Source organism: Lampetra planeri, chromosome 1 (genome assembly GCF_965212315.1).
Source record: "Lampetra planeri chromosome 1, kcLamPlan1.2.h2, whole genome shotgun sequence".
Taxonomy (NCBI): Eukaryota; Metazoa; Chordata; class Hyperoartia; order Petromyzontiformes; family Petromyzontidae; genus Lampetra; species Lampetra planeri.
The window spans coordinates 9,742,590-9,760,045 of record NC_136107.1 but is presented as its reverse complement, the minus strand read 5'-3'; the positions used below and the strand labels follow the sequence as shown (position 1 = coordinate 9,760,045).

Genomic DNA, 17,456 nt, shown 5'->3' with positions numbered 1-17,456 from the left:
GTCTCTCTGGTCCAAATACTCTCAAGAATTGTATGCAAGAAATTGCCAGGGCATGGAAACATTAATGCACAAATTCTAGATTTGAAGCTTTCGTGACTGCAAGGAATCATATTCTTAGGTTTTTTCGGTAAAGTCACGTAGGTAAAACATCAAAATTAATGAAAATAAAATAAAATAAAAACAAAAATCACGACGTTTCGGAGGCAACACAAGTCTCCGTCATCAGGTGGGACCGTCACAGCCGAATTAGCTGCATCAGGTGAGGCAATGATTCAAGAAGTAATCCCTTATAAGCAAGTTGAAGGAGGGAGGAGAGGGGGGGGGCTCATCAGAATGTGGTAGCCAATGAATGGAACGTATCGGGAGGGAGGGGGGCGGGGCTCAAAGACAGCACGGAGTGCTAAGTACAACGCATCGGGAGGGGGAGTGGGGGGGAGCGGGGCCAAAACAATGGACGACGGCTTGGACGCGGTTGCTGCTGCACACGCCAACACAATGGACAGAGAGGGGGGAGGGGAGGTCTGATACACATGATAGACAAAAGAACGAAAATGCCCATGTTTATACCAATGCTGGCTGAACAATGAAGAGAGCACTGCCAAAAAATAACTGGGGATGTTAACACTCGGTAAAGTAAAGTAAAATAGTGCCTGTCAGATAAGATGGTCCAAAAAAAAGTGTAATTAAGTCTTTTTTTGCGTGGTTGATAACATATTTCCAATGATTACTAAGTTTGTACCCATCATCACGGTTAAAAATTATGTCTGTGTTTGTATATTTGTATGGCTTCGTGTACAAACCTTTGATTCTGTTTGAGAGGAGGCCTGACGGATCCTTGGGACATTCTGTCTACAGGAAAGCCACCCACACAGATTCCTACTTTAAACCGGATTCCCACCACCACCCATCTCAAAAGAATTCTCTCATCAAAACGCTATACCACAGAGCCCATGGCATTTCTGACAAACACCACCTGACCGGTGAATTAAGACATGTACATCGGGCCCTCAGGATGAACGGATACTCTGACCGTACTATCCGCCAAGCTGTCTCTCCCACCACACAGAAACAGCCACTTGAAACTCCGACCAAAACCATCACGTTACCATACATAGCAGGCGTGACCAAAAAGATCTCCAAAATTCTAAACAAACATAAGATCCAAGTCCGATTCAGTACAGTGCATAAAATCCGTGATCTGATTCCATCTGTGAAGGATGTCGTTCCTGACTTACAGTATCCTGGAGTCTACAAATTGAGTTGCATTTGTGGTGATTGCTACATTGGAGAACGAAACGTCATGTTTCTGATCATGTCCGCGAGCACAAGTCAGATCTGAAACACGGCAGAACTGATTCTTCTGCCGTTGCCGATCATTGCTACAACTCGGTGGGCTCTCATGAAATTGTCTTTTCCGAGACCAAGGTTCTCTGCAAACCTCCCGGCTACCATCAAAGGTTTGTACACGAAGCCATACAAATATACAAACACAGACATAATTTCAACCGTGATGATGGGTACAAACTTAGTAATCATTGGAAAGATGTTATCAACCACGCAAAAAAGACTTAATTACACTTTTTTTGGACCATCTTATCTGACAGGCACTATTTTACTTTACTTTACCGAGTGTTAACATCCCCAGTTATTTTTTGGCAGTGCTCTCTTCATTGTTCAGCCAGCATTGGTATAAACATGGGCATTTTCGTTCTTTTGTCTATCATGTGTATCGGACCTCCCCTCCCCGCTCTCTGTCCATTGTGTTGGCGTGTGCAGCAGCAACCGCGTCCAAGCCGTCGTCCATTGTTTTGGCCCCGCTCCCCCCCACTCCCCCTCCCGATGCGTTGTACTTAGCACTCCGTGCTGTCTTTGAGCCCCGCCCCCCTCCCTCCCGATACGTTCCATTCATTGGCTACCACATTCTGATGAGCCCCCCCCCTCTCCTCCCCCCTTCAACTTGCTTATAAGGGATTACTTCTTGAATCATTGCCTCACTTGATGCAGCTAATTCGGCTGTGACGGTCCCACCTGATGACGGAGACTTGTGTTGCCTCCGAAACGTCGTGATTTTTGTTTTTATTTTATTTTATTTTCATTAATTTTGATGTTTTACCTACGTGACTTTACCGAAAAAACCTAAGAATATTAATGCACAAGTGGCACACACACCACCCACACGCGCACACAGGCACGGGCACGCATACTTTCAATCATGGTAAAGGTATAATTTCCCTGCTACTGTCTGTATCTTGGCATTACGACCACCCATAATGCACACGAAGAATTAATCAGTAAGGGAAGGAGGCGGCCATCTCCCCCCACCTACCTCACTTAAGAGTCGAGGGAGATGCTCACTTTGTACGGGCTGCACGAAGTCGCCCACATCTTTACAATCAGTTTAATTACCTGTGACGCATTACCAGTATCAGATGGAGGGGAGATGGAGTACAAGATGGAACACAACTCATTATGTTTCATTCCTTTGATATAATTAATTTTACATTCCTTTTGTTCAATTGGTGGGTAATGTACTTCACTTAGCAGTGCTCTTAACTAATTGAGGTACATAAAAAAAAACACGGCGTCAATTTCATCCCCGCCGATGAGCGGCAATTTATTACGGGTGAGGAACGGACACCACACAGATTGAAAATGTATTCCCATCATTGATTGCCAAAGCGTCCCCTTGCTCAAGCAAGCATTAGCCGTTGCTCATCGCCCACGGTGGAGATGAGAGGACCACCGATGGTGGAAATTTAACTTTCCTATTGCTGTCACCAGATTAACACCACCTCCTCCTCACACTACGAAAGTAAAACATTGCAGCCGGTGGTCAGTGCACTGTACGATGAAGCCGGCGACGCGAGTTCGATTCCCATCCACGGCGAACATCAGTGGCGAGTGATATCTGATATGGCCTTGTCACCCCCCCCCCCCACCAACTTCACAAACTGGCAAAGGCTAGTGTGGTGAAGTATAGCTAAACAACCCCCACGACTGATACAGGGTAGAGAGGCTTTCAACCAGACGTGGATTGGCAAATGGATCGAAATAAATTATGAGCAATGCGGACAATTCCCCTTCTTCAAACAATGGCCCTGTTTCATTCTGCCTGAGAGAATGGCGACTGCTCAAGAAGTCATGACTCCTCGTAAAAAAAGGTGTCAGTTTTGTTGCCAGATAAAAGGGTAAAAAAAATAATTATCATCTTATTTGTATTTCTTAATCACAGGTATCCCCTCGATTTGCCAACTTTCAGTTTACGAAATTTAGGATGAGCACAAATTACAAATGATACACGCTTTTCTATTGAAGAAATCGAATTTCTACGTTAGCCAAAGTTCGCATGGCACGCGCCGTGAAGTCAAACAAGAACCGTTCGGGGCAGTGTCACGGGTATCCCTACAACGCAAGCATATCACACTGATGTAGTGGTGGAAGGCAGTCCCTCAGCCAGAGGTGGGATGTAAGAACTTCCCGGGGGGGGGGGGCATTTATGAGATTCGAAGCTTTAAAAAAGGACAATAGATGAATGGAACAAAAATACATTGAAAGTATTTTCCGTGGTAAATATATATACTGTACGTTTAGTTTGTTGTCCTTCCCCCGCACCTCCCGTTAACACGGTTGGTTATGTAAGGTGTGAAAGAAGTTCACCATACATACATCAATAAAATACATATATTTGGGTTCTCAAGGGGGTGGTGAGTAATTGCCCTACCCCCTTATCCTTACCCTCTCGTGGTCAGCGGGTTTCAACAGCATAGCTTCAAAGGTTCGGCTTAATGTGTTGTTCTCTCCGCACACCTGTCCTGGATTAATCACTTTCTCCAGGGGCCGAGGAGGCAGCAAGGGTCGCTTTGGGATTTGATACGAGCGCACGGGAATGGGGGTTCTGATGCAAAATCTGGTCCGGATTTTATTGGCAGCCGAAATGTTTTGAGACGACGATGTATGTAAAAGAAAAAAAATGGAATATGCACGTCGATAGGACGTACATAAAACATCTATTAAACATTTTTTCATTGACGACTTAAACATGTTTTGACTACTCAAAAAATAAAAAAATAAACAAGGTGTATGGTTGTCTGAAGCTGGGTTCAAAGGCTTCAAATGCAAAGTGACAAGGGAGCACTTATGCTTCGTGTTAATGTATTCTCAGAGGGTTTGAGCACCATGTGCAGGTGTTGTGGGTGATATTAATCAAAGCGATAATCCTTCATTTACCAAGGAGAGCACTAACGAGCCAACAGGGTTACCTTGCAGGACAGCTCTGCAACTGGGAAAGTTTTGCCAATTCCTTTGCGAGCATTTTGCATGTTCAATTAAATCGGAGTAACCGCACGGACGGGTCAGCAACCAAGTCTCGTTGCACGTCCATCAATGGCTACGCCACTGGGCAACCCGGCAGGTTGGGAGTCCCCGCAGCTCACGCAAATTAATTCCGCGAGATCCACGCCACCGTCTTAATGCAGCCTCCACTGCGTCGGTAGGAGCGCAAGGGACACGCGCGAAACTCGTGCATATACATCTTGAGCCGTTTTGTAAACCGCCTCCGAGATGAATGGCGCAGTGATCAGCTAGGCGTGCCCAAGTGTCTCCCTCCGTGACCCAGGCGCGACCTCGCAGGGCGGCTGGCATAGGGGTGGGTGCCTTGACGGGGTCTAATCCCCCCGTCAAGCCCCCCATGGCAACGCCCTCGCAGGACACGGAGCTTCCCGCCTCATTCAGCCACTTCCTTATTTACCCATTGACGTGCGCATCTGTACACATCAAGCAAAGCCCCTGGATCAAAGGCGGCGTTTAGCGGTGCAAAATCGAGCGAGTCCCCCCCCCTTAATAGGATCAGCGGACGGCTTGCAGTGTCCCTCGCGACCTGGGACTGTCGGCTGCATCCGGGGTCCCCCCCCAGCCTCTCCCCCCCCCCCCCATACTGCCCTGCTACACTTTGTTAGCCATCCCATGCAAATCGTAAATCAGTGCCTTTACAGCCACTGTGTTCCACTGATTGGATTATTTGCAACCTCAATTGAATAATTAAAATCTGGGCGATGCTTATGATATACGTGTGCCATTGATTTGAATGCCTTGCCTCAGTTATTTTGCATGATTAGTAGTTGAAGAGTCTTAGTAATGAGTGTGTATTTGTATATATTCAAAGGTTTCATAAAGGGCAACGTCAACAATAAGCACAAAGCGAATGTGATTTAAAAATTATTACTCCGCAAAAGAATTGAAGTGAAAATAAATTTTTCTGCAAAATACCACAATTTCTCTGGATTTCAGGGCCAACACGCAAGTTGAAAGGCCACATTAATTTGAAAATGCATCACTTGTATAGAAATCATCAGTATTCTAATCCAATGACGCTTTGTTTACACCATTGGCGCCGTGCTGATTTTCAATACACGGAGGCTCTTCACACTGCGGCTGCCACGTTCGACGCCTGCTCTCGGAGTTTCACAGCCGAGTGCGACGACGGTTTGTGGCATCAAACGAATGCTCCGAGCAGGAAATCGCTTGGGTCACAAAGCGGCTTCGCATCGCCCTTGCTGCCTTGCCTATGCTTGGGAATCGGTGCACTTATGCACTTTTAACTTAAATACTTAAAATATTTTACGTATTTATTTTTTGCGATTTTCTCACCCTTCCTGCACTTTGCACTCCTATCGTTTTTTGTATTGTTATTGTAACTTTCTGACCCGCTCCTACTGGACATGTGCAAAAAGAGGTCCATAGCTCTTTGTATTTCTCCTGGATAAATAAATATTGTGATTCTGATGATGGTCACGATCCCCGACGGCACACGCAAGAATAATCGCCACGTGCGCTCCATGCTCTGAATTCGCCGCTGCCCTGCGGAACGACGATCCACGCTGGGGGGCAGGAAGCTGGAGGACGGGAGGAGGAGGAGCAGGGTGGGTTTGGTGTGGGCCGAAAGGAGGTTATCACTGCCGGATTAAGGCTCCAAATCTCCCTGATCCTCGAGCCCAACAAGGGCTTTAGGAGGCAGCGTTCTGCCCGTGCCCATTATGTGGGGGAGCTCATGGCGGGGATAATCCCTAGCTTCTCCTGGTGTTTGCGCCGCCACCCGATTGGCCACGCGTGCGCAGGTTAAGCGCCGGTCAGCTCGGGCGGGCAGCTGGGCAGGGCCACAAACGTGATGGGGAGGATGTGAAGGATTGCCTCTCCTGTTGCCAGCAATAACATCTTATCAGGTGGTCTACTTACAATGGGTTTTGTAAACTGTTTATGTGGTCTTTTAATTGCTTTCCTTCTCTCCTTCTCATTTTATTTGCAAAATGTTTTAGATACACAGATCAGCTATAAGCAATATATTTTGAATATATCATCATCAAATGTGTATTTATCATCAGATGACAGCCCATTGAGATACATTACAAGGAAGACCCGAACTGCAATGGGAGGTCAGTGTCTCAAGACGCTACACAATAGCGGGAGTAACATCAGCTTAGCTCGGCTCTGTGGAAGGGTGGCTGTTTCAACAAGTGTCATTTCCAGAAGCTCACTGCGGAGTGCTCCCTACAAAAGTATTTGCCTGGTATGAAGGAGGTTGTGGATTCGACATGGACTCTTGACGCCTGTATATTTGTAGTTTGCATGTTCTCCCTGTGGTCGCGTGGATTTTTCTCTGGATCCTACGGTTTTTTCCCTCCACATTTTGAATCAACATGCGCTTAGAGTAGTTTGGCTGCTATGCATTTCCACGTGATAAGAAGCCATTTCGTTGAGCTATCGTTTGTGGTCAGGTTACTTCCGAAAAAAAGGAGCTTTATATATCTCAGCGGCCCTTACCTGGTGAAATGAAAATAGTTTTAGATATAATCTCACGTAATGTTTTGGTGGCCTTGTCAAATGGAGTTCCCCGCTGGAAAAAAGAACAAGCACTAACGACTGTGGGAACGTCTGAGAGGATCCGCCGTTGCCACAAACGTGGCCACAGCGCTTGCGTTCTCCGGCAGTCGTTCAGGATTATTTACCACCCAAGCTGCCGCACAGTGAGTGGCGGTCATTGCGCTGCTACAGATCCCAATGAATCAATCAATGACCTTCGTGCAGGACCAGGCGAGAGGTCACTGCGACGATACGTCTTATGCCAGGAGCATTCTGAATTGTAAAACTAACCAAGTAAAAACCCAACACAGTTGGCCTATTTTCCAATGAGGAAAATAGACCAGTTTGAGAGATAATACGATTGCTATCACATTTAACGCGACCATTTAGTTCGCCCCGGACCTGGTCCAATTTCCTTCCGTGTGATGAGGCCCGAAGCAAAAACAAAAGCACATAACGCCCACGGCCAGAGAGAGCGAGAACGGGGGCGGGGAGGGGTGGGGGGGCACTCACGTGCAGGCTCGGGTGGTACGTGAGGATGCCGTTGTCACACAGGGTCACGTACTTCTTCTTCCACTCCTTGTTCAGCGACTTCCCGCTGCGCTTCAGCAGCATGCCCTGATGGATGGCAAAGCACGCGGTCGCGACGCGGGGGGGGGGGGTGTGAGAGCGTCCATACTAAGAGCTGCTGCAGTTGCGCACGCGGCGCTCGTCCGGCTAACGCAGCGTTAACGGCTGCCCATGGGGCAGGTGCTTTGCAAGAGCCGGTGAGGAAATGCATTGCCGCCATTTTCATCAATTGTCACCGTCATCATCAGCCAGGGACTGTGTGTTGTTGTCTTGGTGTGAGGTAAGTGATTTGCTGACCTCTCCCTATACTTGACACCCCTATCGGTATTTTTTGTATAGTTTGTTATTGTAACTTTCTAACCCGTCCCTATTGGACAGTTGTGAAAAAAGCAGTGTCATAGCTCATCGGATTTCTCCAGCATAAATGCAGATCCCAATTGTGAACCCACCGCAATCATGTCCCGTCATTCATCCCCCGCATGCAAGCGAATAGAACCGCTCCATGTCCGCCGTGCACACTCTCTCGGGTGCCATACCAGTCTCGACCGCTGGCCATCATCCCCCTTCTAGCGATGTGTCCTGCACCCAAGCAAACTTTTCTTTTTAGCAGTCAACGTGAGGTCTTGAATTTGCATTTGTTCAACGATCCACGTGTTCCTCTTTTTTTCCACCCACCGTAATCCACAGCATGCGTCTCTACGAGCCTCTTTGCACACTGTTGACATTTTGTTCTACAGTAATTGTCAGCCTGTGTTTCTCTTTAGTAAATTACCACAAGTAGCATACACTAATGAAAATCCTTTGTCTTTAAAAACATTGGTTTAATGGAATTTAATTTATTCTCAAATACAACTTTCATTACCAAAAAAAAGCACCTTCTATATTCATTCAAATTACTCGGTGATGCTACATTTGCAGTGGTGCTTAAGCACAAAGAACAAAAAAAAACCTCACATTCGACAATAACAATGCCTTAAAAGATAAAATGCCCAAAACATCGCCTCTCTCATATATATAAAAAGCAGTGTTATTGATGAATGGAGTTCTTTCCCGATATTTATGCACAGGTTTTATGGAAGTCTAATACAGCAGTTAAAGGCGCATATATAGAATATATTTCACAAAGAAATTGGACAAAGATATATAAATGAATAAAAATACAAAAACAGTCGGGCGCGTACTGCACAAATTCCACGCGAGAGCAAGAAGTGTGCAAGCGCGCGGCATCGCGGAATCCATTATCTCTCGGCACAAAGGAGAGCGGCGCACAACAAAGTCCACTGAACCTTGAGACAGCTCCAACAAGTCCATGTTATGCTCGTCAGATCTGTGATCCCCATCTGCTCATTAGCATTTCTCGTTAGGCCCTAGCGTGGCTAATGCGTCTCCGTTTAACCCCCCTCCCATGACACCCAACCCAGAGAATAATGCGTCCATTGTGCCGCCCCCCATCGGTCATTTCCAGCCAGGCGGTTGCGAACAGGGCCTGGAGGGCTCCGATTCTCACTGCGGCCCGCGCACACGCCGGAGCAGCAAACATGAAAAAGATGGGAGGTGGCGGGGGGAGCACATCATAGAAGGGAGGTGGCACGGGAGAGGGTGCGGATGGAAGGGTTTGGAGTACAGGCAATAGCGTGAGCACCGATCCTACCGAGTCTCCCATCAATCTTCCGTCTCTGGTAGAATGTTATGCCTGCAGTGCACCACCTCATTCACTATCTTCACTCTGCAGCAAATTAATACCACGAATGCCCAGTGCAATCGCCGGCTGGTCTTGGACTTAACGATCACGAGTTCCACTTCGATGTTTTTCTACAATGCGGCTCTGCACATACGGGGTTAGCGGTAGTTAATGTAAAATGTCGTTCTTGCTTCTTACCAAACTAGACTATCAGTTTTTTCTTAAAGGTTAAAGATTTTTCTTAATCCATGATCACAGACTATGCAGGGCTTTTGAATGATTATTGGTAAAGTGAGAAAGCAGTCAACTCGCATGAAATCATGCTGCATGGCATTTTATGATGAACATATCCTTTCCGCATTCAAACCAGGTCTGAAAAGATCTAATTTTCAATATTTTAAGTGCTATATCAAGCATAGCATTCCGTTCATCTTATCATAACCTTCAGGGCACAGAAACCTCAGAGCTCCAACTTTATATCAGCGTTGCACTCAAGAGGTTTCTCACTGTGCCTGCCAGGCCACGTATAATAAAATACATCTGTTCCCACTGGTCAGCAGTTACAAGTGTGTGTACCAAGATCCCTCACATTGGGCCCACGTGTCTGCCAAGACCCATGGGCTGAGAAAATGATGTGGCCAGGGAGGGGGTGGGGGGCAGCTGGGCATTTGATCATTCCACGCATGCATTTACTCCGCCTGTTTCACTGGCCCTGTAATTGAGCCTTCAAATGTGTTTAGAAGCCGATGAGAGACAAAGGAGAATCCATTAAAGGGATCCCATCAGAGGGTTTGGATGGGAAAGGGCAATTACGGAAAGGCACGGGGCACAATAAGGAAGGAGGCATAACTCAGGATCACACACTTAAGCTCTTTAGCCTCCGACGTAGCTGGACTGAAATGTCCTCATCTTGACCGAACCAACCACGCTATGAATGCCAAGCGAGTGTGGTAACGCCGCAAGTTCGATCACACGTGAGCTGCTCTAGTAACAAGAGAAAAACACAAAGGGCTCCGTTAATTTTGGACTTGAAGATCACTTGCCAAGTACCGTTATTTAACAGAATAATATATTGAAGTTCTGTAAGAAGTGCTCAGGGCACTTGATCGTGATAAAAGTTACATATACGGCCTTTTGTCTATGGCGTGGTAGCCTTGAAATGGCGCACAATCAACACCTCTAAAACAGCCACTCCGAAATTAAACATGTTTTCTCAATTAGGTATACAGAGCCCCTTAACGAGACAAGAAACTAATTCATAAATAATACAAAACAGGACAAACAAAAATGACCACAATTAAATAGTTCACTAAACAATTAAAAGAAAATATATAGTTAAAAGATAGCAATTAAAACATAAATAATGTGTTTGCTAAACAGCAGAATATGCTTACCAAGGGCAAGTGTTGATGGTGGAATGGGGCATCAATTAATTAGTTGAATGAATTGACTAACAAGAGGAGAAATTGTATTCGATAATTTTAAGCAGCATACCAACACGTGTAAAAGAGAAATGTTCAATTAGCGCATGTTGCATGCAATGACATACTGAAAAAAATACCATGGAGAGTGATGTGGAAAACCAAAAAAAGAAGTTCATGCTTGGAATTACATTGGGAGACGAAGAGCAACACATGAATCAGAGAACAAATAGAAATTCGAGACATCTCACCGACTTCTAAAAAAATAGTTCGAGTGTGGGCATAACGCATCACTAGGAAGGACAATGGCTAAGACTGGTAATGGAATAGCAGCCAAAGGGCAGAAGATGCCCACGATGATGGCCACTGCAGAGACGGAGTGACTACATCAGCCCAGGTGCAGGGGCGAAACGGATTGTGGCATCGCAGGACCACGTGGGTTGGCGACTGTGTTGGGAGGCCTCCACCCAGCATCGCCGGAGCTGATCATGCTGAACAAAATAATACGAAAATGGCTCGGACCGGACTCCTCTTGTCCGTGTACGCTCGGGGCGAGGCGTATCACGGCGAACAGGCTAGCAAATCGGCGTCGCTCACAACGGAGCGGCACGATCGAGCGAGACAAAAAACGTGACGACTACGCACAATGGCCAGGTCGACCGACAGCATGGAGGAGACGCTGGAGAGGCGTGCGCACACACAGCTTGTGAAGCGCCGCCGCTCGGATTTGCATGCTAAAGGCCGCCGTGATGAATGGGGTCGCCGGGACCCAGGGCAGCAGTGGCTGCCTTTTCGCCGGTCAATGGCAGCGCTCGCAGGGTGAGAATAAAGGGGAGTTGGGCCCTCTTGCTGTGAGGAAAACGCCTGCCCAGCTTTCTCATGGCTTCAAAGCAGCGGCCACTCCTCCTCTGTCATGTGCCGCATGCCATCACGGGGGCTAATCCACCAAACAAACAAACAGTTCCAAAGGTCCCCTGCTCTTCACCCTCTCTCCACTCATCGCCCCTTGACAGGAGGGAAGGGTGGTGGCTGCCACGGCCAGTGCTGGGGTCAGGCTGGGGTCAACCCAGGATTAAAATAATGCACGGAGATTGATTGATTAGTGGGTGCCTGTGTCTCCTTAATTGCACTTCATTAAGGAAAATTAAATCAAATGTTTACTCAATTACTTGTTTAATTTTAAAACAAATCTCCTTTATATTCTTGGTTCTTTCGGTAAAGTCACGTAGAAGGAAATAATAAAATAATATTAATATAAAACAATCATCATCAGGTGTGAAATCCACAGCAAGAAAATTTGAAACGTCGTGAGAATTTTTATTGTTTTATATTTATATTATTTTATTATTTCCCTTCTACGTGACTTTACCGAGAGAACCAAGAATATGAATCCCTGCAGTCACGAAAGCTTTAAATCGAAATTCAAATCTCCTTTGTTACCGTTTGCATTAAGTGGTTGGTGTTTTCAGTTCAATTTTTTGAAAATAATTTCTAATGCTTCAGACCAAATACAAAATAGTGCTGCATTCCGAAGAATATGAAGCAGTCGCATAGCAAACAGAGGCTTCATCTTAACAGTGCGTTTCACCAAACTGTAGCTTGACCCAGCGGGGTCCATTAGGTGAACCCGGCGTTGATTTAACACGCGTCGGAAAAATAAAAACAAATTCTACTTTCAAACTACAGTCGCATTACCGACTGCAGCGAGGCAAGACGGCGCTCAAGCAGGCGTGGCTAATGGATATACCCGCCTGCAATTAGGCAAGATTAATCCAGAAACGTAATGGCCTACGGGAGGTGATTAATACGGCCCCGGCCTTAATGGCCTCGCGGATTGGGAGGTAGAGCAAGGATTGCGTTGCTCCATTACTGACACCGGCGCCTTCGATTTCCCCACCGCCCCCCCCAACCCCCACGCGTGACGCTCGGCGGCGGAACGCGAGCGGTGCGCAGCCACGGTGAGCGACGCAATTAAAGCCGTGATTGAAGAGGCGAGCGCGGCACGGTGCTCGGCGAAGGCGGGAGAGTTAATCGCGGTGCCGGAGCGATTCGCGGGCGCGTAATGGCGTTCGCCGAGCCCAGATGGAGGCCGTTAGGAGCGGTGCAGCGAGTGGCGAGGGCCATGTTATAGCCACGTGTAATCGCTGGAGGAGGGGAGAGGGCCCCTTCCTGCCAGATGGCGGCAGAGGGTTCCAAGGGCCGATATAACGCGCTGATTAAAACTCGGGGTGCCTCTGATGGCTCCAACAGGTGGAGTGCGAGCCATCTGGGAGCCACACATCAGCCATGGACGGCACGCGATGATCGCCGCCCTCACCCAACACCAAAGCGACCGGATAAGTCGCAACAGGCTTCTCCTGATTAAAGGCCGGGTTTGTTAACATAACCGCGCCGAGGCATCTAATGGAGGTTGCTCGGAGGGTCTCTTAAGTTTTTAACGGTCCGTCCATTAAGCCGAGCATCTCCTTTAATTACTGCCAATGTGAACTCCACAACGACTGCCATCAGGCCCGCGTTAACTGTCGGGCAACGCTCTTCTCGTCAGCTGTCGGAGAGGGCACTTGGAAAAACAAATTAAGTGCGTGAAATGCCTTGTAAATAAAATATAAACCCGAGGATAAAATATTTAATGTATAATTATACAGCAATCGAGCTAAGAGTGCAGAAATAATTGAAAACGAATTTCCAAAGAATAGCAGGAATTGGTTTTGATAATCAAAGCAAAGTTACATTACTCTAATAATACAAAATAACTTTAAAACCATACCAATCATTTTTGCAGGACAAACCAAATGACAATATTGCTATCGCACCGCTTGTAAATGTTCCCATCTGGGGTTAAGCTGGGGTTCCATTTTGATGCCTGAACTCATCAAGGCCCTGAACAATAACTGGGCATCCAGCTGTTCCCCTGTTCAGATGCTGGTGCCAGGGTGAGGTAAGTAAAACAACTGCAGTGGGCACTGCACAGATGTTGAATCTTGCTCTGCGGTAGGTTGCGCGCTAATGCCGCTTGAAATTAGTTCATCACTGCGATATTAACGTGGAATCTCATCACTTACCAGTTGCATAAAGTACCTTGAGCAAGAGAAAAGTTAGTTTTTGCAAAAAAAATGTGTGTAAAAATGGACAAATTGGAAGAAATCAGACAATGATTCACCTCCATAATGGCCGGCAAGTGCATTTATCTAAAATATGTTTTATTACAATCCAGCAGGGGCCAGGCAGTGTGAAGGGGTGAGTGCAAGGCACCATCCTGAGGTAGAATCAACCATTTAGTACTATTTTGGTGAACTATTTTGGTGAAAGTTGGGCTATAACACCGGCACAACATAACCTACTCTGGCGAATGTTGTCTCGGGGTCTTCAGCGTAAACTGCGCAGAAACAACCCCCTCTTGTCTCTATGCACAGAACAATGCGGGGAGCACAACAACTATGAGACTAGCAGGATACGGGCCCAGGCCCTCGGCTCATCGGCAGACAAAATGAACCAATAAGACACCTTCCAAATGTCTCTGGGTGACTAAGCAATATATAATAATTGAGAAAAGCCCAGAAACGGGAGTTCAATCTCTGGAATGTATCACCAATGTGCAGAGAGGCCACCAGTCCCACCGTTAGTCATATTTATCACAGGGGAGGACACCGCCCCCTCGTGGAAAGAGCTGAGTGACAAGCGAGATTCAGAGCGACCAAATCCTGGGTGCCTCGTTAATTTGTGGGCAGCTTGAGATTACACAGGATACACGGGTGACTTCTGCAAAAGCCAACTTCCACAAACAAAAGAGACCAGTACAACGCTTCTGGAAGCAAGTCAGAGTTTCCTGCAAGGCTCTTGAAATGTATTCTAGGAACTGTGTCTTTTCCGCGTAAGTCATGGATACTGAGTGAAGAGCAGTTAAAATTGCTAATCCTTTGGACCTTCACTATTTCAAATGAAAAATTAGTGTGTAAGTTGACTAAAACCAATTGAGACTCAGGTGCAGGGCTTATGTCATGAAATGATAGACGGTGAGGATGATGATGATGATGAAGATGGTGATGATGGCCACAGAAAATTTCAGAAACTCAGAAAGGGGGCATCCTGTATCACGCACAATCGGTTTGGGGTTTTTTTCCTTGAGGAAAAGTACACCTTCAAGGTTTGCCCATTAGCCGGATGCCGTGGATACGGTTTATTAAATATTTGTAGAAATACGACTCCTGGGATGCGAGCATCAATTCACGAGGAAGAGCCAGCGTACCGTGCGCAAATGCACACCTGCAAGTTTGCGAGTGTTTCGTATATCATCTTCTTGGTTCTTTCGGTAAAGTCACGCAGAAGGGAAATAATAAAATAATAAAAAATCTAACTGAATAAAATACAATTCTCACAACGTTTCGGCCACAACGCAAGCAGCCGTCCTTAGGTGAAGAACAGGTCTGTCGGAAAGACAGGGTCACCACCATTTCCGACAGACCTGTTCTTCACCTGAGGATGGCTGCTTGCGTTTTGGCCGAAACGTCGTGAGAATTATTTTATTATGTTTTATTTTTATTATTTTATTATTTCCCTTCTACGTGACTTTACCGAAAGAACCCTGCAGTCACGAAAGCTTTAAATCGAAATGTTTCGTATATGATTGCTCTTGATCGTTCTCTCAACTACACACACATGCTCCGCTCATCAGCACTCTTACTCACGGGCACACGCACGCTCTCATTTCCGCACTACAACATGTTCTCTCTATTTTAATGCCTGCACTGCAGCACTTCCCATTATTTAAATTTCACATAGTAACTGCAGCAGTCTCAGCTGCTGCCTCCGTAGGACATTAGTGTTAATGCCTGAGTGGGTGGAAGTGCTCGGCATTATACGTATGTATGTTGAACTTCTTTCGCACCGTACGTAGCCAACCGTGTTCATCAGAGGTGCGGAGGAAGGACAACAAACTAAACACAAAAAGCAATTCTAAAAAAATGTAGTTTTCAAATAATATTTAGTTTTCATACATGGCGCTATCATCATGGATGATGTGGCCTCCTGCACTCAATGTAACCAATCAGCGTTAAGTTCATTCAATAATATTCATAATGTGGATTGGCAACTAATCGTGTTTCACTCTCGCATCAATCACAATTGAAAACATTACACTCAATTGCTTTATGCAGAATACACTACGTCAGTACACATTGTCATAGACATAGATGAATAACTGTTGGAAACCTCCAAACGAGAACCTGATGCACTTGGCCGGCAATTCTGACAATTGGCCTGGTGCTTCACGACGGCACGCGCGAGTCACCTGTTTAATTGGGATGGCTCTGCCGCTGCCAATGTTGTCCGACTTTGCCTCCACACTCTTCTTCTCCTTCTCCGTGTCGCTGCCCTTGCGCGACTGTAAGGCACAACAGGAGCCGGTGAGCGTCGCTACGGCGCGACGGGTCCTGCCGAGCGACGGCGACGCTGCCGGTGGTGGTGGCACTTCGTGCCGCGCTCCAGTGGAACTTGGGGATGGCTCTACTTGGAGTGAGGTGGGTGCACACCCTGGGCGGCTACGTATGTACGTATGTTGAACTTTTTTCGCACCGTACGTAGCCAACCGTGCTAATCGGAGGTGCATGGGGAAAGGACAACAAACTAAACACAAAAATCAGTTCTAAAGAAATGACTTTTCAATCTAGATTTAAAATTGCATAGCTCCAGTGGTTTCCTAATGTATCGGAAGGGGGAGCGTTACAGATGGCCGCAGAAACGCATCTCAAAGCGTGCAATGCAGTGACCATCTTTGTTCAATGGTTATCCATAAGCCGCTGCAAGGATGAGTGGAGTTCACGTGATGGTTTATGCTCCTTGACGAGATCAGCAAGTTATTGTAGTTCATTTGTGACAAGCACTTTGTCTGTAATGAGTGTGGCCTTATAAGGTCACTGCACACTGTATCTACCGATTGCTGTGTGTACACACTGAAACAGTTGATAAAGGTCTAACTTTCGTGCTTTTGCTTTTTTTAATATATCTTTTTTAAAGATGGCAACATGGCTGGTTGGCACTGAAGTGTAAAATCACGTAAATTATCGGCCCAGATTCCCATGTTGACCGATTGTTCAATGTGATCATCGCCAACAGGGGGCCCAATCAGCAAAAGGTGACAATGGGATTCAGGGCCTTCACCCCTATCAGGTGTCGACTCAGCCCAGTCCCAACATTCACATGTGGTCCATAAAATGAGTAGGGTTGGGGCCGTATGTTACTCGGTATTGTGTCTGAAGTATTGCTCCATGTGCTTGGAGCTCCTTCAGGAACTGGCATCATGCCAAACAACAGCTATATGGCACAACCACAAGTTATCAGTAATCAAATGAGCACAACCATCGTGAGAGGTCAATAGCCATCATCGTAGGGAGAATGGTCGCAACCACAACAACTGAGCAGGTAAGACACTGCGATTCCGACTTGGAAGATACGGTGCATAGACGATGTGCGTCGTTGTGGTGGCACGAACGGCGGTACCGTGAAGAGGTTGGAGCGGCGCTTGGACTGCTTGCGCACGGGCGTGGGGGTGCCGGAGGACACGGGCAGTGGGTCGAGTCGCAGCTCCTTCTGGCTCGTGCTCGGAGTGGACGGCACGGAACTCGAGTAGTCGCTGAATGCCCCTCCCCCACCCACCACGCTACCGCTACCGCCACCGCCACCATTGCTGGCCGGAATCTGCACGCAAAGGGAACAGCAAAGAAAACACCAATATTAAGGGTCTGTAATTTCTCAGACTGATTCTGGCCCATCTGTGTATTTTTGAGTATATATGTGCGAGTTTTCTCCTAGGCCAAAACAAATATTAAATTTCAAATTGACCAAAGATCCCAAGCAGGAACCCATACAATAAGTCCATATAGTCAGCGAAGCATTCCTAGGCAAATGGACGTTTTTGTTCATGTTAAAACCTC

General features: G+C 46.7%; 1 protein-coding gene across 2 annotated transcripts in view; it reads right to left on the bottom strand.

Annotated features, from left to right (window-relative positions):
* The window catches only part of LOC144717294 (arf-GAP with GTPase, ANK repeat and PH domain-containing protein 1-like), a 170,946-nt gene that overhangs the window by 32,861 nt on the left and 120,629 nt on the right, over nt 1-17,456 (bottom strand). For both annotated transcript variants that reach the window (XM_078592750.1, XM_078592760.1), the window contains 3 exons: nt 17,023-17,220; nt 15,815-15,907; nt 7,369-7,473 (listed from right to left, as the gene is read on the bottom strand). In XM_078592750.1, the coding sequence (XP_078448876.1) occupies nt 7,369-7,473; nt 15,815-15,907; nt 17,023-17,220 (396 nt within the window). The remainder of the gene's footprint in view (nt 1-7,368; nt 7,474-15,814; nt 15,908-17,022; nt 17,221-17,456) is intronic.